At 38.8% G+C, this 17,949-nt stretch overlaps 1 protein-coding gene across 8 annotated transcripts in view; it reads right to left on the reverse strand.

The window, feature by feature from the left end:
- The window catches only part of TTLL5 (tubulin tyrosine ligase like 5), a 130,267-nt gene that overhangs the window by 75,286 nt on the left and 37,032 nt on the right, over window positions 1–17,949 (reverse strand). For 5 of the 8 annotated variants that reach the window (XR_011726294.1, XM_071745950.1, XM_071745949.1 and 2 more), the window contains exons 14-24: window positions 17,264–17,325; window positions 16,426–16,517; window positions 14,449–14,523; window positions 13,635–13,676; window positions 10,587–10,700; window positions 10,126–10,217; window positions 9,465–9,527; window positions 8,504–8,542; window positions 7,421–7,566; window positions 5,710–5,998; window positions 1,560–1,680 (exon numbers count right to left, since the gene is read on the reverse strand). Coding sequence is in view for 6 of the 8 variants with exons in the window: in XM_071745950.1 (XP_071602051.1) it covers window positions 1,560–1,680; window positions 5,710–5,998; window positions 7,421–7,566; window positions 8,504–8,542; window positions 9,465–9,527; window positions 10,126–10,217; window positions 10,587–10,700; window positions 13,635–13,676; window positions 14,449–14,523; window positions 16,426–16,517; window positions 17,264–17,325 (1,135 nt within the window). In the remaining 2 variants the exon portion in view is untranslated. The remainder of the gene's footprint in view (window positions 1–1,559; window positions 1,681–5,709; window positions 5,999–7,420; window positions 7,567–8,503; window positions 8,543–9,464; window positions 9,528–10,125; window positions 10,218–10,586; window positions 10,701–13,634; window positions 13,677–14,448; window positions 14,524–16,425; window positions 16,518–17,263; window positions 17,326–17,949) is intronic. The other 3 variants (XR_011726295.1, XM_071745947.1, XM_071745948.1) reach the window with 2 other exon arrangements.

Genomic DNA, 17,949 nt, shown 5'->3' on the forward strand with positions numbered 1-17,949 from the left:
AAATAACAACTGGCAGGTAAAAGCACTCTGCAATGAGTATTTTTAATATAAACCCATAAATCCAAGGTGGGAGAGAATAACGGTGATGTGCCTTGCCTGAGGTGGATCAGAACTGGGAATACTTCAGGACCGTTTGTCTCAAAAGCATGGCAGTTGAAGAAAGCAAAAAAACAAACAGCAAAAAAGAAGCAACAACACAGAATAACCTGTAATGTCCAATACCTTAGGAGAACATTTCCAGAAACAAAGCTGTAATGTTTAAAGAAAGCCTGTGATGAAGTGTAGTGATATAAAACTTCCTTGGTGCTCCCAGAGGGGAGGGGACCTTGGTCAGATACCTCCACTACAATGATATAGCCCCATTTCATCACTTCCCATCTATGTATTTTATTGCCACAGCCTCTCCACAACAACAGATGACTACATCTACAGCCATGCAATTCCAGTCCCCCATCATGTCGGTTTCACCTCTGATGGGGGGGGAAACATATGGCAAAGCAGATCTTAAGGCAAGATGCATCCTGTGGGTGTTTTGAACCCTCTCTGTCTCCCCTCGGGATTTGCTTTTTGTTAGGAGCTCTGTTAATGCATAAATGAGCAGCCTCACAACCAAACTATTGGATTTCACAGTTTTCCTCTCACTGCCATTACTCCAGGCTGGTTTGATCTGTTATTTTAAACATTATTTTTCACAGTAGAGCAGACAAAGTGACTCTCAAAAAGCCAGTTTTAATTTCCACTTGGAAAGAGCAGAGGTAAAATTTTCCACTGAGTTGAGTAATTATTCTTGACACGCAGTTTTATCTCTGAACTGCACTGACTGTTTCCCTGCAACATGCATTCAGGAAGAATACATTTGGATTTGGAGAAAGCGCAAGAGCCTACTGTACGAAGCTCTTTTAGGAAGATTTATGAGGTGATCTCGTCTTGCTGCACTCTTTAAAATGCATATACGCCAAATATAGGGCCTTAAAATAACATCTAGAAAAAATTACCACTTTTTTTCACAAGAAATTTTTTAAAAATCAGAAAATAAACAGCAACTGTGCTATGAAGTAACTTTTTATCCTCAATGCTTTTTTTTTTTTTTTTTTTTTTTTTGTTCTACCCAAAATACAAGGAAGATTCCTAAGGACAGGTACCTGCAAAAATTAAAACAGTAGATAGGAGAGAAAGCTTAACTGGGTGCCTGTTCTATTTGAGTATATCTATGCTTTGTTTAATTCAGCAGAACCCAGATACTACCAAGTAATCTTAAAAGAAATTAAAAGAATTGAAAAGCAGGTAAGCCCAGAGGTCAGTTAAGGAGAACTGGCAAAGCAACTTGAACATCAACCACACTCTAGTCATTGAGAGATGTCTACTCTATCACTGCTCTGATGTCAGTCAGCAGTCCCACCTTGCCTGTATATTTAAAATATGGCACTGGCAGCTGAACATAGTTAGACAACTATAATATCAGTTGGACTTCAGTTCTTCTAAGGACAGTAATTGATCTCAAAACTCTCAAGGCAGATTTCAGCTTGGCTTCTCAATCTGGCCAGCACAAGGCTTCTTACCATTTGCTCATCCTCTTTGGCAGCCCAGGAAGGATTCTGGATCTGGTCACCAGCCTCCTTCATCAGTCGCAACTGAACGTGCTGTAGGTAAGCAGAGAAAGCCCTGCGAGCTTGAACTTTGCTGTGGACCAAGAGAATCAGTCAGCTACCTTCAGAGTTATAACAGGAAGAGTTACAGCAGTCAGGCACAGCTAATGGACCAAAGTACAGTCAGCAAGGACCTCTTAGGTGCACAATGTTGAAGCTCAAAGGAAGAACTCCTTCACCCCATCAGGATATTCAAGGAGACCCTCACTTCAGCAAGATGGGGTAGGTATTGCAGGAATACAAAAGACTCTCTAAGTTCATTTCTAAAAACGGAATGCTCTCCTTGCCTTTTCACAGCCTTAGATACTCTATTGCAAATGCCAATAACATGAACACCAGCACAACTGTGTATTTTTAAACCAAATTCAAGGCTCACTTGGGCTTCTGTCTTCACAAGCACTTTGAATACCACAACAACAGACCATAAAATAAATAAAAGGACTTGGTACTGGTGCCAGAATTATAACAAAGGCCATGCAATTCCCACTGGAAATGAATTAATTAATCTGTGAAAGTGACCTATTCCCCTGCTGACCCAAGGACACAAGCCAAATTTCATTGAGCAAGGCACCACCAAAGAATGAAAGAACATCAGCAAAATCTGCTGTGCAGCTGGCTGAACATGTCAGGAAGCTGTGAGCATGAACTGAGGACTAGAGTAGAACTGGGAGGGACACTGTTTCTCATGCCCTCACAATGGTAGTCATTTTAGCATATGCATCTGTTGTAAGAGAAATTGCTGAAAGCTTTGGCTAATTCAATTCATTGTCATCTTGGCCTAAATCCTCTTCTCCAGCATTCTGCTCTCCCAGTTTCCACTCTTCCTCATAGTTTCCCCCATAGATAATACATGCTGTCCCTTGAATTGCCAAGCAGGATTTCTCCTTTCCCTTTCACGAAGATGTAGAAGCAAATGGGCTTTAGTGTCCCTTCTATCACAGGCAATGTCCTAACTTTTTCTATAAAATTACCAAAGTTTCAACTTGAAACAAACTAGAACTTTCAACCCTTTACTGTCCTGAAATATTATTCCAGAAATTACTGTTCAAATAACTAGGAACCTTCTCTTACTACCTAGCCCAGCTTCATTCATGAGCAGTTTATATTTGCTTTTTCTTTCTTCAGGATTAGCCTATATCTTAAAGAATTTCAACCCTAATAGGTTTCCTACCTTGAATGTATTTCTTAATAGCAATTACATCCTTTCACAGATTTCGCTTTATTTATGTGAACTATCCACATATTTCAGTGTCATCTAACAAAGCACCCACCCTGCTGACATGATGAGAGTAGCAACTCATATCCACAGTCACAATTTAACTTCCATGAACTTGGGTGATAGCAACTGAACACAGTATTTCACATGAAGCCTCAGAAGTACCTGAAATTATAAACTCTAGACCATGTTTGGTGTTTTCATACATGCATGTGATCAACATGCATTCAAGACACTTTTCCTTATAATTTATTTCCAGTTGATGAACACCCAGCTGAAAATTTCTGCTGTACATTACCGATTCTTAAAAGCATACCTTTGCACTTTGTGCTACTGAATTTCACCCTAGCTATATTATTCCTATACTCCATCTCATCCAATTCTTCCCATATTTATTTCAGTACTTTCCTGTCATGATAGTAACCCCCCAAATCTTTTCCATCAGCAAGTTTCATGATCACATTCCTACATTTTGTGTCATTCTTCAATTGATTTCTAAAATCAACCTCAGACTGATTCCTGAAGAACCTCACCATTTTTCTCTACTTGCTCTCTGCTTCTTAGGAATATTCTCAGTTATACAGTCCTTATGACTCCATGTACACAAATCTCTGAAATTTCATTAAAAACTCAGCCCTGAAATTAAATCTTCCTGGTTTATGTCTAAATTTCATGAATACTTCATTACAGTGCTACATATAAATCACACATCATAGTAGCACTTTAAGAGATCAATGCGTCAAGGTAAGAATTGAAGTTTAAATAGAATACAATAAATATACCCATGCATCTTCTTAATAATTAGCTTTTGATGCTTCTGGAAGACTACACTAGGCCCAAAGCTAAGCAGGCTAAGCAAATCATGTGTTCGAAAGAGTCCCAAACTAGCATTCTCTGTGGGTAGCTCTATTAGTACTGCAGTAATGAAAATATAATAAAAACACCTGGTTAAAATCTTTCAGTGAACTCCTAAATGCATGGCAGGCCTTTCAAGCTTTGTATGCTGCTAAGAATTAATAGCCTGTACATTTGGCTGCCATATATCAGAAAGGCTCTCCCCTGAGGGCTCTCGAGGGCTGCCATGTTTGTTTCAGGTGTAACTCAAATATCTCATGGCCAGGAGTTAAAGATTCATGCAGGTAAAAATTAAGGGCCTCCCTTTATCAACATTAGCACATTAATATAATTCTTGCCTACACCTGATACTTCTGTGATTGAAATATATATGGGAAATATATATGCGAATATGAAGAAACTGCAAGAAGGATCTTGCATCATTAATGCCTCTACTCCAGAGTGCGGAATACTGAAACATAAGGGCTTAAATACAGGAACAAGTAACTCCCTTCACTTTTTACTTCCTTGGCAATGGTACAGTTGGGGAAAATGTTTGACTGTCACCTCTTCAGCTGTAACACCCAGTGTGGACAGCAAAGAAATTGCCTCATCAGGTCAACAGAGAGAAAGAGAGAGAGAGAGAAAGTCCTACCACTGACAAAACAGACTGGAAGAGTCCTGGTTTCTTTCGGATGAAAATTTCATTACTTCAACTTCTCTGCCTGCTGATCACACAAGCAAAGCTTTCATCAGTGACAGATCAGATGGGGCCAAGCCCAGCACAATCCTAGAACATGATGTCACCACAAGCCTTACAGATAGCTCTGGGGAATCCCAGCAGTACTGGGTGCTAAGCAAGATTCTGTCAGAAACACCAGACAGGGCTTAGTTGGCAGGAATCAGTTCTATATATAGGCAGATGACAGCATTGCTATGTTCATTCTCAAAACAGGTTTCAAATCTTCCCCTGTCATAGCAGCAAATGTACTTGCCACAAGAATACATCAGAACAATGCCTAAATCTATTTGATATTTCATAAATCCTCTCAGAAAATAACCTAAGAACATAACAACGATAAGCAACAATTTTCTCTACCTTCGGACATTTTTCACAGAAAATATAATTCTGCTTCCTATCTAGAAGGTATGGAAACCTCCTAGATAGCTTTATATGATCACTATTTTTGCCCTTCCTGTCCATCTGCAAACAGACAGTTTTACTACCCGCATGTAAGAGCCTCATGCATCTAAACATCTGTAGGGCCGTGGCTGACATTATACTTCACAATCGCCTCCAGCATTATTTCTCAATCAACAGAGCCACGCATCAAAACACTCTGCTCCATGATGTCATATTCAATAGCAGGCAATGAGATATTTCAGGAACTTGTCACTTTCAAATGACTTCCTGTCTTCCTCTCAGGAGGTGATGACTTTGAGCAGAAATTATTATTAGAGGTAAAAATTCTATCAAAAAAAAAAAAAAAAAAAAACCAAACAGAAAAGAAAAAAAAGAAAAACAAAAAGGAAGAAAAAAGAAAAGAAGGGAAAAAAAAGAATAAAAAAAAAAAAAAAAAGGAAAAAAAGAAAAAGAAAGAAAAAAGAAAACCAATTTTTCAGAGAGGCAGCACTGAGGTATTCCTACCAATCTTTTTTGGACAGTTGAACATGTGTTTATACACATTTCTTTAGAAATGCAAAGAATGAGAAGACAAACTTTAGAACACAACAGAATCACCAGATTAAACAATAACAATGGAAACTAAGCCTTATGCTTTATACTGATCCAGCAGGTCAGCTTTCAACTATCTGTCAGTCTTTCAACTATCTCCCTTCTGTGCCAACTAGTTGTTAAGGCAGCCCACAGTTACAGAAAAATCCAGGCCCCTTTCTCTAGCGTCCTGTTATCTCCTCACATTCATTAAGAATGTGGAAGTAAGTGTACATCCTCCGTATTTTAGTCAATGTTAGATGCTAGTTAAAATTCGAGGCAATATGCAGAAATCTCACCTTAGGTTTCCATGATTTTGAAGGATCTGCAGCAAATTAAACTGAGATTCTGAGTCTGGTTGTTGAAGAATTGGCTCTCCTCCATCTTCAGTTTTCCTGTCAAGTTCTTTTGGCAATTTATCCTTACAAGCATTTTTCACCATGTCGGAGAGCTTTGGCTTGCTTTTCACTTGGGTGTCCGAAGAACAAACAGTTCTATCTAGCTCTTCATCTTCACCTGCATCCACTTCTTCTTCCTCCTCACCTTCCGTGTCTGACTTGAGGGACAACTTTGTGGGTTTTGATGTCCCTGTAGTAGAGAAGAGATCACCTATACTGGTTAAAAAAAAATAAGAAGTGGGGAAGACTGCCCTGCTATTTAAACCCTTTGGTTTACTTCTAAATCCTTGTCTGATAGAAGGACAGAATAGCATTTAAGAATAGCATCCTAAGTATCACTGCCCTTTATTATCACTCTCTACAACTACCTGAAAGGAGGTTGTAGCCAGGTGGGGGGTTGGTTTCTTTTCCCAGGCAACCCTCAGCAAGACAAGAGGGCACGGTCTCAAGTTGTGCCGGGGGAGGTTTAGGTTGGACATTAGAAAGAATTTCTTTACGGAGAGGGTGATCAAGCATTGGAATGGGCTGCCCCGGGAAGCAGTGGATTCCCCATCCCTGGAGATATTTAAAAAGAGACTGGATGTGGCACTCAGTGCCATGGGCTGGTAACTGCAGTGGTAGTGGATCAAGGGTTGGACTTGATGATCTCTGAGGTCCCTTCCAACCCAGCCAATTCTATGATTATTGTTCATATCTTTCTGGTTGTGTATAAAAAAGTTGAGAAGCCCTTTTTCCCCAGTATCAGAGAAAACAGGAGAAGATTCTTATCTTAACTTCATAAGCCACACACACACGCACAAAAAAAAAAACCACCCCCAAAAAACCACAAACAAACAAAAAAAAACCCAACAAAAAAAGCAAAGGCAATTTCCTATATTTTATCCTTATTCTTACATATATGCTCACATGTATATATATATATATACACTTGATACACATATATGAATTTTTTTTATTTTTGTGTGTCAGAAAAAACAAAGCTATGAAATCTAAACTTCCACATGTGCCAATAAAGATCACATACATTAACATAGCACCAAAAATAATTTTATAAAATACGTCTCCCACTGCATTCAGTATCACATAACTATTAAAAGAGTTTAGATATTGGCCTCAGGAACAGCCATTTGCAAGGATCATCCACCTGTGTACTTTTAAGTGTTTCCCACATTAGCCTGGATAAGAAGGATTTATCCCTTTTCATAGCTTAGAATCACTATTGTGCAGAAGAACCAGCCTGGAAGATCCCAAGTTTTTATCTTGCTCTGAAAAGCTGGAGGAGTAAAGAGGCACACATACTGTTGAATTCTTGTACCCAAAATGCAACCACAAGCTCACCTTCAAGAAAATACTGATTACCTTCAGTCAAATACATGGGGATGTGTAATGGTGGAAATTAAATTCTAGGCACTAAGAAGGAAGGAAGGAAGGTCAGAAGAGGAATGAAGTGAAAATGTAAACACTTGAACATAAAATTATTAACTTCAGTTTGTGAATCCTTTTAGGGACTAACAAAGGCCAGAACAACCCCATTCACACATACTCCAAATGAAAAAGTCCTTGTTTGCTGGTTTTTGACTAGCTGTTCATCTAAGACTTTAGTCATGGGTACCTGATGATCTTGTTCGCGTTGCTCTAGCCTTGCCATGACAGCGCCGGCGCTCCCGTAACTCCAGTGAAACAAGCTTTCTCTCATAAAAGAGAGCATGAGAGCCCACAGTTTCCAGCCTCATATCCAGCCTTCCATTAAGACCTGCTCTGGGAGGCAAAATACAAAGACATCCTCAATCTCCCTTTATACTTCTCCCCCTGATGAGATGAGACTTAGTGGTTTAGATTTATTCAAGAAACAGTTTTTCTGACACAGGCAATGTTCATGATGAGTCTAACTTAGCTCTGTTGAAAACCTACCAGTGTTTGAAGGGAGCCTTGCAAGTACTTTACAGAACATCATCTCCCAGAGTTCCAAAATGCATTGTACTACTGTCATGCTTTCATGACTGAGCAGCACTCGCCCATCATGCAGCAGCTCAAGGCACAATTAGTAGGGAAAATTGAATTGCAAGAGAACAAAACAATGGAGGGGAGTGGTAAGAGCACATAAATGTGAGTCCAGTCTTCTGAACCTCTTATGTAGACAGCTTGTTCTTCACTGTTTTGTCAGAGATAAGAATTTTAACATAACCTAAATTAAAAATTACAACATTTCTACAAGTTCTGCCTAAATCAAGGAAGAAGGAGCCCTGTCATATTCCTTACAGGAAACAAATATTACAACTTTCTACCGGTGCACAAAGAACCATCGAAGTGCTCTTTACAATACAAGTGAGAACATTCACAGAAAATTCCTGCTGCTGCATTTTTTTTCTTTATCTAGCAGAATGAATATTAGGGTATGTAAAGTTCAGGGGATCTTTTTAGAGATATTAATAATGAGGCTTATCAATACAGTAGAAATTCCAGATTAGGAAGGCTAAGAGGAGCAATTTTAAGATTCAATCCAACAAAACTTAACCACTCCACATGCTGGAATACTCTTTCCTCACTTTAGAGAAGTATTTACTTTTCTAAAATTAGCTTGATGGATCTTGGGTCCAAAAGGTATTGACCGAAGACTTACAAGACGAAGCAGTCGAAATCTGAATTTATAATAAATCCTTCAAAGTATCAATTATTTAATTAAGAAGCCATTTACCGGGATCTCCCAGTGATGAAGTCTCTTTTCATCTTGCCCCTACACAGGGAAAAACAGCAAAAATTAACTTCTGTTCTGGATCAAAACTGAATTCTTACATAAGTACAACGAACAGGCCAAATTTACGAAGGTCCCTATGAGCTCTATCCTAAAGGATTTAAAAAAAAAAAGGCTTCAAATAAGGAATTCTGAGCAGCTGACAAGATGCTTGCATCTGTCTGGCTTAAATTAAAGAAGGTATAATTTGGAACTACCCTCTAGATACATCCCTGAAAGCACACAGCAAAAGAAAATCAAATTTTGTACAGTGCTGACATCAGAAGAGATTCTGTAAAAATTGTCTGCTCAGTAAGTAGTCTTGTCCTTGCTCTGCAGTTACTTTATTGTGGATCTCAAATTTGGGTAAGAAAAACCATTGAGAAGGAAGAACATTAAATATACAGTGAAATTATTGTATACAGCTCTCAATGGATGTTCAGCTATCAGCATGAACTGTCATTTCCACCCAAACACAACCCAAAGAAATCATGCATCAAATCATGCTTGCACAGATCAAGAGATAAGGATACTAAAACTCTGGAGAAAAATTCAGTGCTCACTTTACATGGGAACAAGCTCTAATGTGACTTTAAATCTAAAACAAAAGATATGCAAAGACTGCCTATAACCTGTCACTGGAAAACCTACATGCTCATAAGTTCTAAATGTCTATAGTAATCTTTATACTCCAGTGACTCCCATGCCTCCTGTATATTTTGCATTTTGCCCTTGGATTCAAAAGCACAACATGTAAAACTGTAAGAAACCACCCCAGTCACTGGCACATGAGAGAAGAGACATGTAGCTATTGCTGCCCCTGTAAATCACAGACTGGTGTTTGTAGCATTGAGTAAGTGTGGAACCAATCCTTTTCATGCGTTTTGTCCCCTTTGCCTCCCTCTCAAATAAAAAAGCCTTCTACCTGTTCTGAAACAAACGTGTAGCCAGCATGTAGTTCATTGATGTCTTGTGTTCTAAAAAGGATCTAGAAAAACAAAATAGAGAATGTATAAATATAGAGCTCAACACAATGAATGGCGACATAATGCAGAAATATATGATCTATTACAAACATCCCAGAAGTGGATTGAGACAATATGCTGTACCATAACAAAAAAGAGGAAAGGAGGAGAGCTATCGCTTCTCAGCTGAAATTCCTGGTGAGGCAAGAGACACAGAGAAACATTACAGACTGGAAAAAAATTAGGAAAGTGTAATATAGTATCACTCACTCAAGGAGTCCTACATTATGTTTATGGCCTAAAGACAGACTAAACATGATGTGCAGCTCTAGGTTCTAAAACCAGGTAGCATGCATGGATGATCTAAAATGAAGACATTTTTATTCTGATTAAAAAGTAACATCGGAAACAATGCTTGGTAGCCTTCCATAAGGTGCAATTAGGAAGAGCAGCAGCAGTTAAAAGCAAGGGATCAGAAAAAAGCATCCTCAACACTAAAGCTCTACCAAAAGCCTCAACATATTTCTTTCTAATTGCTAAACTGCTGGATTTACACAGGATATTCCTCAACACAGAGCTTCAGAGCAACACTGAGACATCCTATTGGATTCTTTTTCTTACCCATAAAGGTCCCATGTTAATGGAGTAGGGAATATCCGGATGAAGCCTCCTCTACGTTCATTCTCCTCTTTCACTCGACGAAGAACTTTTATCTTAGAATAAAAAGAGACAAAATAGCCAGAAAAACGGATACAATGAAAAATGAACCCTAGAAAAATTTCTGACAAAACTATTACTGCAGCCCTGGGAGTAGGATGGATACATATGGTATCCTTAAGCAACGTTACCTTGCACTTAAGCTCTGAAATAAGATAAGAAATCTATCACAGCTTGGAGCACATATGTATGTCTGGCATGACTGTGGGCAAGGGCAGAACCAGCAGTAAAATGCATCAGTTCTGTTTCAAAAATTATACTTCTTCTATCATGTTTTTCATAAACATGCACTTACTGTTTGCTGAGTAACTCTGCATATTGCATGAAAGCCAAGGTAAATAAAATATATTTAATAGCCTGCTTACCTCCTCCATGGAGAGACCTAGCACAGAGCAGCCTTGCCTTCCTGTAGCTTTTTCCCTGCCTGAGGGCACTGGGTTTTTAATTTCAGCATCACTGGCAGACAGAGGACGGGTACGCTGTAGAGACAGTGTGAATCCAGATTTTTCCTTTCTCTTCTTTCAGTTTACTTAAAAAAACCCAGTTACATTCAAATTCCAGGATCCCATTCCGAGCAGAATCTACACTCCAGAGTATGACAGCCAGAATTCATAATTCCACAGTCCAGCTGTTGAAGAGTCCACACTCCAGCAAGGCACTAAGTATTCATACTCTTAGTTTTTAGCACAGCAGGACTCACAATTTGGGCATCACTGCCAATATTTGCACCCGTGGCCCCTTGTGGAAAAACAACACATATCCAAAAGTACCAAAGCCAGCATTTCATACAGAGAAATCCTCACTCAAGGAGGACTAGAGCCAGCATTCACACTCGCAGGCTCCAAATACACTTGGATTCACACCTCAACTGTACCAGAACCATGCTTTCTGTTCCAGTCGTGGTGCTACACTAGAACAGAACTGTAATTCACTGATGAGATAAAGCTGGCAATAAGTGGAAAATTCAGTTTACCTTCTGTTACTCTTTTGTTACTATACTGCTATATCTCAATTTTCTACTTCTTGTACTTAACAGACAGATCTTGTATGTACATGTAGATACATCATGCAAATATGCACACATATGCAATTTTTAAGAAAATTTGCAGACAGTGTCTTCAAGCTCATTCTTAACCTGATGGGCAGCCCTGATTCATTCTAACAGCAGGAATTCAAAGTGTCTTCAGATTAGCAGTATTATAAAATCTTAAAATCCCAGCAAGACTGAAATCTTTGAACATGTTCTCAAGTACATTTTAGCTGGTCTTAGGCCCTGCTCAGATAAACTTCCTCTGTAAAAAGAGCATTAAGAGTCTGGCTGAGAAGGTCTCATGTCATTATACAAAATTCAAATTTTATTTTAGCATTATACTGAATGCAGAGTCTTCTTAATACAGAAAGAAGAGAAAAACATGGCAGAAACCTCAAGCTGGATAAACCCAGGGGAATATCCCACACAACTCAGATACAAATAAAACTCATGGCAAGATCAGGCTGTATCTTTATTATTGAGAACTACTGGAACTGAATCCTATTCTCTCTGTTTCATTAGAAGTTGAAAGCAGCTATTCAGAATCTGCAGATGAAGCAATAGCAAAAGCAACAGGCTTTGCACTAGAATGGGTTACATTGCAGCAAGTGGCACAAAAAGATCCAAAGAGAAAACAGACATAGCAGGTTCCAATTGAAGTATTTTGGTAAGTCTAATTAAAATTGATTAAAGAAAAAAAAAGAAAACAAAATATTCTGGATGAGAAGACTGGAGACACAAGGATTTGCAGAAGAAATATAAATGTCAGCAGTCAAAGCGGTTTGCTTGATCATGTAGATGGAATTAAATTGAAAAGCTTTTTGTCTCTTTTCCTAAGCTTTCCTCCATTTCAAAAGCACAGCTCAGCAACTTTGCTTAATAACTTTCTCTAAAATCTCCTACTAGGTAACCTCCTCTCAAAAACCATTTCCTGACATTACTGTAACCAATCATTATATGAAAACTGCTGCTCAAAGAGAGTATTAGGGGAACGACTCATCCTGTCATATGATCTCCTTAACTAAGGAAATACTTCAAAGAAATAATTCTGTTGTCTCAACACAATGGAAAGGATTTAATTGATTACAAACAGAAAACATATGCCTACCTATTGACACCTCTGGCTCTTACAACAAGTGATGCTCTGGCTCCTACATTAGAACAAACTACACCACTGTCAAAATGCTAGACAAAAATTCTTAACTTTACAGAACTTCCTACACACTTTTTTCCATGTTTCAGTGCAGGATTCTCTCTGGCTGAAATATCTCCAACTTCCCAAAGGTCTTATTTCCTCTTTGACCCAGCTTATCTTTAAAAAGTATAGATAAACCCAACCACTTTGTTTTGTCTCCAAATTTTGCAAGCATCTCTGGTTCCCACATCATGACTCTAATTATACTGAGCACTGACAGCAGCTGGCACAACGATCCTTCCTATTCTCTATGAAACCTCATTATTCAACTCTTTTCTCTTAGCCTCAGCTAAACTTACACAGAATGACATAAACAGCAGCACATAGGATGAATTAGGTTCTCAAGATGACTCCATCTGCTCTACTTTTCTTCCTGCTGGGAAACCTCAAACAAATATGAGAATCATTGCTATACATTCTTGCAAGAAGCCCAGCAGCAAAACAATTCTTACAGCATCTCCACATAGCCAGGGGTCAGAACTGTAAACTAATGCTTGCCAAATATGACATTTTGAAAGGTGAATCAGCCTGACTTACACTAATGGCAGTTCTACATTTTTCCATTATCTTACGAATGTCTTATCTCTCCATCTATTTTGACCCAGTTCACTCTCAAACTTTTGCATATAAATAAAAATATAAATTCACTTGTGCTATCCTTTTCATTCAGACTTTTTCCATCCCTTGTAGTACACAAGATAAAAATACCTCCTGCTCCTCCCTCTTGGTGTGACACTCCTACTTGCTGCTGCTTTCACTAGCTCTTCCTTTGGTTTTGTACTTTCCTTTTCAATGACATATCAAATCCACTGCCACTGTCTTCATCATTTGATGACCAGAGTGACAACTTTATCTTTAAACATCTATATCCAATTGCTGCAAAATGCAGTTGAGAAATACTTGAAGGCTTAAAAACTGTGAGGGATTTGACCTGCCTGACCTTGACTCTCAGCACACCTGACCTACTCTTTTTTTAAGCTGCTAGAACTGACGTTAGATGTTTTTCCAAGCTTTTCAAGTGGAAACATGTCAGTAGCTATCCATCTCCTCTTTTCTTATTCACTTCACCACCACCAGACTACTCATCTGCAAAATGTATTTTAGGACTAATCACACAAAAACTGTTGTACAAGGTAACACTCAAAATTGTGTTCTTTACATGGGTAGAGAGAGCTGAAGGAGACTTACCAGTCTGGTGTTTGCTGTTTGCATCTGCACGGAAACAGGACGCTAAAAGAGACACACAGAGAATAAAAACCTTGTGTTCTTGAGGACACTATAATCCCTCCCCAAGTTGCAAAGGAGTGGTAAAAGCAAAAGCAAAAGGGTATAACTGAAGTCCAGAGATAGAGCTAACAGCTTCATTTGTATCAGTTCAAATCTTCCTTTTATCCTCCACAAATGTATTCCAAATGCAACACTAATCCTAAATCTCAGATGTGCTCAACAGTGCAGAATGCATCAGGAGATACACATAGTTTTCAAAAGCATGCAGAAAAGAGCTCTGCAGAACAGATGAATGAACTCGACTCTCATGAACAAAATTCATATTTTTGTAAGATAAGAGTTACCCAGGGGAAAATATTTAATAGCTATGTATTAAGGAGAAACAGATGCTGTCAAGTAGAACTGTTCATAGAGCAGAGGGGGTAAAAATAAATATCTAAAAATCCTGGAATTCCAGAAGCCATTTCATTTTAATATCTCAACAATATTCCAGTGCTTGTGGAGAAACAAGATACTATTTAACATTCCAAAACAGGTGTAGAAAACATCAGCAGCATGCCAAAAAGTACCCTGCAGTACTTATCTGGCATAAGGCCTACAAGCAAGACCAGTTTAAGGACAGTGATTAGTTTGAAGGAAACTATTACCATAGAAGTAGAAGGGGCACTAAGACTGACTTTCTGCTCTCCAATGCCCAAGAGGAACAAATGGTGTAAGAGATCTTATCTATCACCTCTCCTATGAAGACAGGCTGAGACAGTTGAGGTTGTTTTACCTGGAGAAGAAGAGGGGAAGGCTCCAGGGAGACCTCACAGCAGCCCTCTGGTACTGGGAGGGGCCTACAGGAAAGCTGGAGAGGAACTTTTTATGAGGGCAGGTAGCAATAGGACAAGGGTAATGGTTACAAACGGGTACATTACATGGGGCAATGGTTTCAAACTGAAACAGGATATATTTACATTATGTATTGGGAAGAAATTCTTGATTGTGAGGGTAGAGACATGGGACCAGGCTGCCCAGAGAAGCTGTGGATGCCCTCTCCCTGGAATTGTTCAAGGCCAGGTTGGAGGGGGCTTTGAGCAACCTGGTCTAGGGGGAGGTGTTCCTGCCCATAAAGGGGGTTGGAACTCAATAATCTTTAAAGTCCCTTCCAACCCAAACCATTCTATGACTTCTAGCTGTACTACTGCCAAGTTGTTCTCTACAGTTTGTCTTAACAAAACTCGTCAAAGGCCCTTTATTGCTTACAATTAATCAAAAGATCTACAACAGTAGCTTGCAAAGTAGCTTACAAAGAAAGCAGCTAAACTGTTACTTTCCCCAGACAAGGAAAAACTTAAGAAAGCCAAACCAAAGAAACTGTACAAGGAACTTGTAGTCTAGGATGGGAAAACTGAGAAAACAGAGTAACTTTCTCATGACCAAGAATGCTGGTATTCGCATTTCTTTCCCAAGAAGCAACTTTTACAATGCTTAAAGATGGTCTAAGTGAACAATCAAAACTTAAGACATCATGAAGGAGTTCAGAAAAACAAGAGGTTCAAAGTACCATTTGCAGCTGAGAATAGGGATAGAAGTATCTTAACAATCTGAAACAAAATGCATTCAGCAAAGAGCAGGCCAAAATATTCTTGAACCATGGAAAGGTCTGTACACCGATATAGCCATGGTATTTCCACTTAGGTACTTAAGAAAAATATGCTATAAAACTTTATCACTGGATTAGAAGTTCTGGTAAACATAGGTAAGGGGGACTCCTGTCCCAAAAGGTAAGTTAATCCCATCTTGTAAGCACTGCACTGTCATACGAATCTTTGCAAATTTCAACTGACCAAGCCTTACTCCTATTTGTGTTGTGTTTTGTTTTAAGCAAAATAAATTTGTAAGTTTAAAGTCTCTTTAAAATTCAACACTTTCCAACAGCTTAATTTCAAGAAAAAGCACCTGTATGATCAGAAGGATATGTATGAAACACTGTCAATGAAATTGGCCTTGGAAGCTTTGGACTCAGCTACACATCCTACAGATCCCCAAATCTCACCTTCCTAGCTCTTCACCTCTCTCCCAAGGACTCATGATTCCAAGTTCTACAAGAAGCTACATGCTGCAGTTTGTGATTTTTTCCTATGCCAAAATGGATTGGTACTGTCACTGAACAAAAACAACTCTTCATTTCCTAATTGAAATTGAGCAACACAACTCCATCACAGGAGTCTGCACATTAGCTACAGTGTCAGGATACACCATTTGCCTGTTTACCCGAGAAGTGCTTCTGAAAAACAGAACAACATACAGGATTTCACTGCCTTTTGTGAGTGCTATATTTCCAGAGATCTTTCAGGAATCCATTTCATAGCAAAAAAGAAAAAGAGAACAACTGCCCTTTAGCATTACAGCAGAAAAGGTAACGGACAGTCACAGTAAACCACATGAGGCCACGGCCAAAGGACCCCAGGAAAGAAGTAAGAGATTCCAGGAACGAATGGGAAAGAAGCCTTAAATTTCAAATGCAAAAAACCTCTTTCTGTCTACAAGGAGATATTCATAAAGCTCTGGATTCTAGAGGCTTTTTGCTTACAATATACTAAAGTTCTATTAGAACCATAGCTCAGGTGCAGCCCCTGAGTCTCTTCTGTGGTTACGCTAGAAATCCAGATAACCTCACTCGCTGGCTCTCCCACCTGTGAGCCAAATTCAATGACCATTACTTTCCTGCTCTCCCCCTCAGCTCTGGCTTGTTAAAGTCACTTACCTGCAGCTTCTGGTACGGATTTCTCCTGACAGAATCAGATGAGTGGTAAGTGGCTCGGCTTGAGCGTTGGCCTGGATCCTGGCACACGAAGCCTATGGGCGTCAGGAGACACATCAGAACCTTAAGACAAGCAAACCTTGAAATATAAACATAGCATTCCTCTTAATGATCTCAGTCTACATGTGACTTTCATGTGCCCATGCAAGGACCAAAAAGGATGCCTTTCTTCTTTAAACCTTGCATTGTTTAATCCCAAACTGTACATTGTGTTGCATTTTTTGAATAAAACTGGAATGTGGTTCAAAACCAAGTACTTAAATCAGTAAGATGGGTTTCTGAACAGGAGCACAGAGATAGGCTCTCATTCTTAACTAGCTGAGCAGACTACCTGATGACAATTCTGCCTCTTTTAGTATTAGGGATAAATTGCATCAGGTAATTGAATGAAGATGTACTAGAAATGCATAAATGGTGCTAATGCACTAGACAGTCACACAGCTTTCACAATCATGACTCCACTTCTAACACACCCTAAACAGAACCCAAGCACTAAACCTAAAAAATGCACGAGTACTAATTGAGGCCTAAACAAAAGTTACCTGCTACAGAATAGTGTCTTCAAATATCAAACTAGGAACTCTAAATACCACCTTATCATCACGAACAGATTATTCTGAAGCTAAAATGTTCACATATAACTACTCTGTATTAAATACAGTTCCTCTCCTAAACTAGAGTTCTTCTCTATTATTCTTATGTAATAAGATGCAGCTCATAAACCTACCTCTTACTGGTTTTAAATTATGGGAAGATTGAAGGAGCTTTTCGCTACACTCACCTACAAGAGTGAACATATCTGAAAGCATGCTAGCTTTGATCTTCAGGTCCAAAGGAGCATCACTATCCCCACATACAACAGAAGACAAGAGGAATTATTTGTCTAGTATTAAATGAGAGGAATGCATCAATATTCTAGATATCTTCCAATATAGTTTCCTTGTATTGATCCTTTATACAGATGTAATCAACATGTGAAGACACATGATTTTCACACACATACATAAAGATGAAACATCATCAGATTAATCTGTTTTTGTTGATCCTTTTTCACAGCTTTAGTCTTTTAATGTGGTAATATGCCTTGTTTTAGCTCTGCTTGGCTGGAAACATTTTAATGTATCTGCTACATTTCATTGAGTGTCCTAGAACACTTTAAAACCACAATTGCCTATGCCCCTTCCACATAAAATCATAAAATTAGATGGATTAGCTCTAGTGCATGGGGAAAAAAACTTAGAAAGGTGATAGATATCAAGTGATCAGCCAGTGATCTGATCAGACAGATGGGAAGCATCCATAGTTTTATCCAGTGGAAAAAAAATATAAATCTATGAAGTTCAGATAAAACAAGCAGTCTGGTACAGCACAGTGATAGATGCCAACAGCTTGAATAAAGAAAATGGCAATCATAACAGAATGGAGCAAAGAATGCAGATGTGAGTTAGAGTTTTAGGCAGTAAAGTA

This window comes from Heliangelus exortis, chromosome 5 (genome assembly GCF_036169615.1).
Source record: "Heliangelus exortis chromosome 5, bHelExo1.hap1, whole genome shotgun sequence".
Lineage (NCBI taxonomy): Eukaryota > Metazoa > Chordata > Aves > Apodiformes > Trochilidae > Heliangelus > Heliangelus exortis.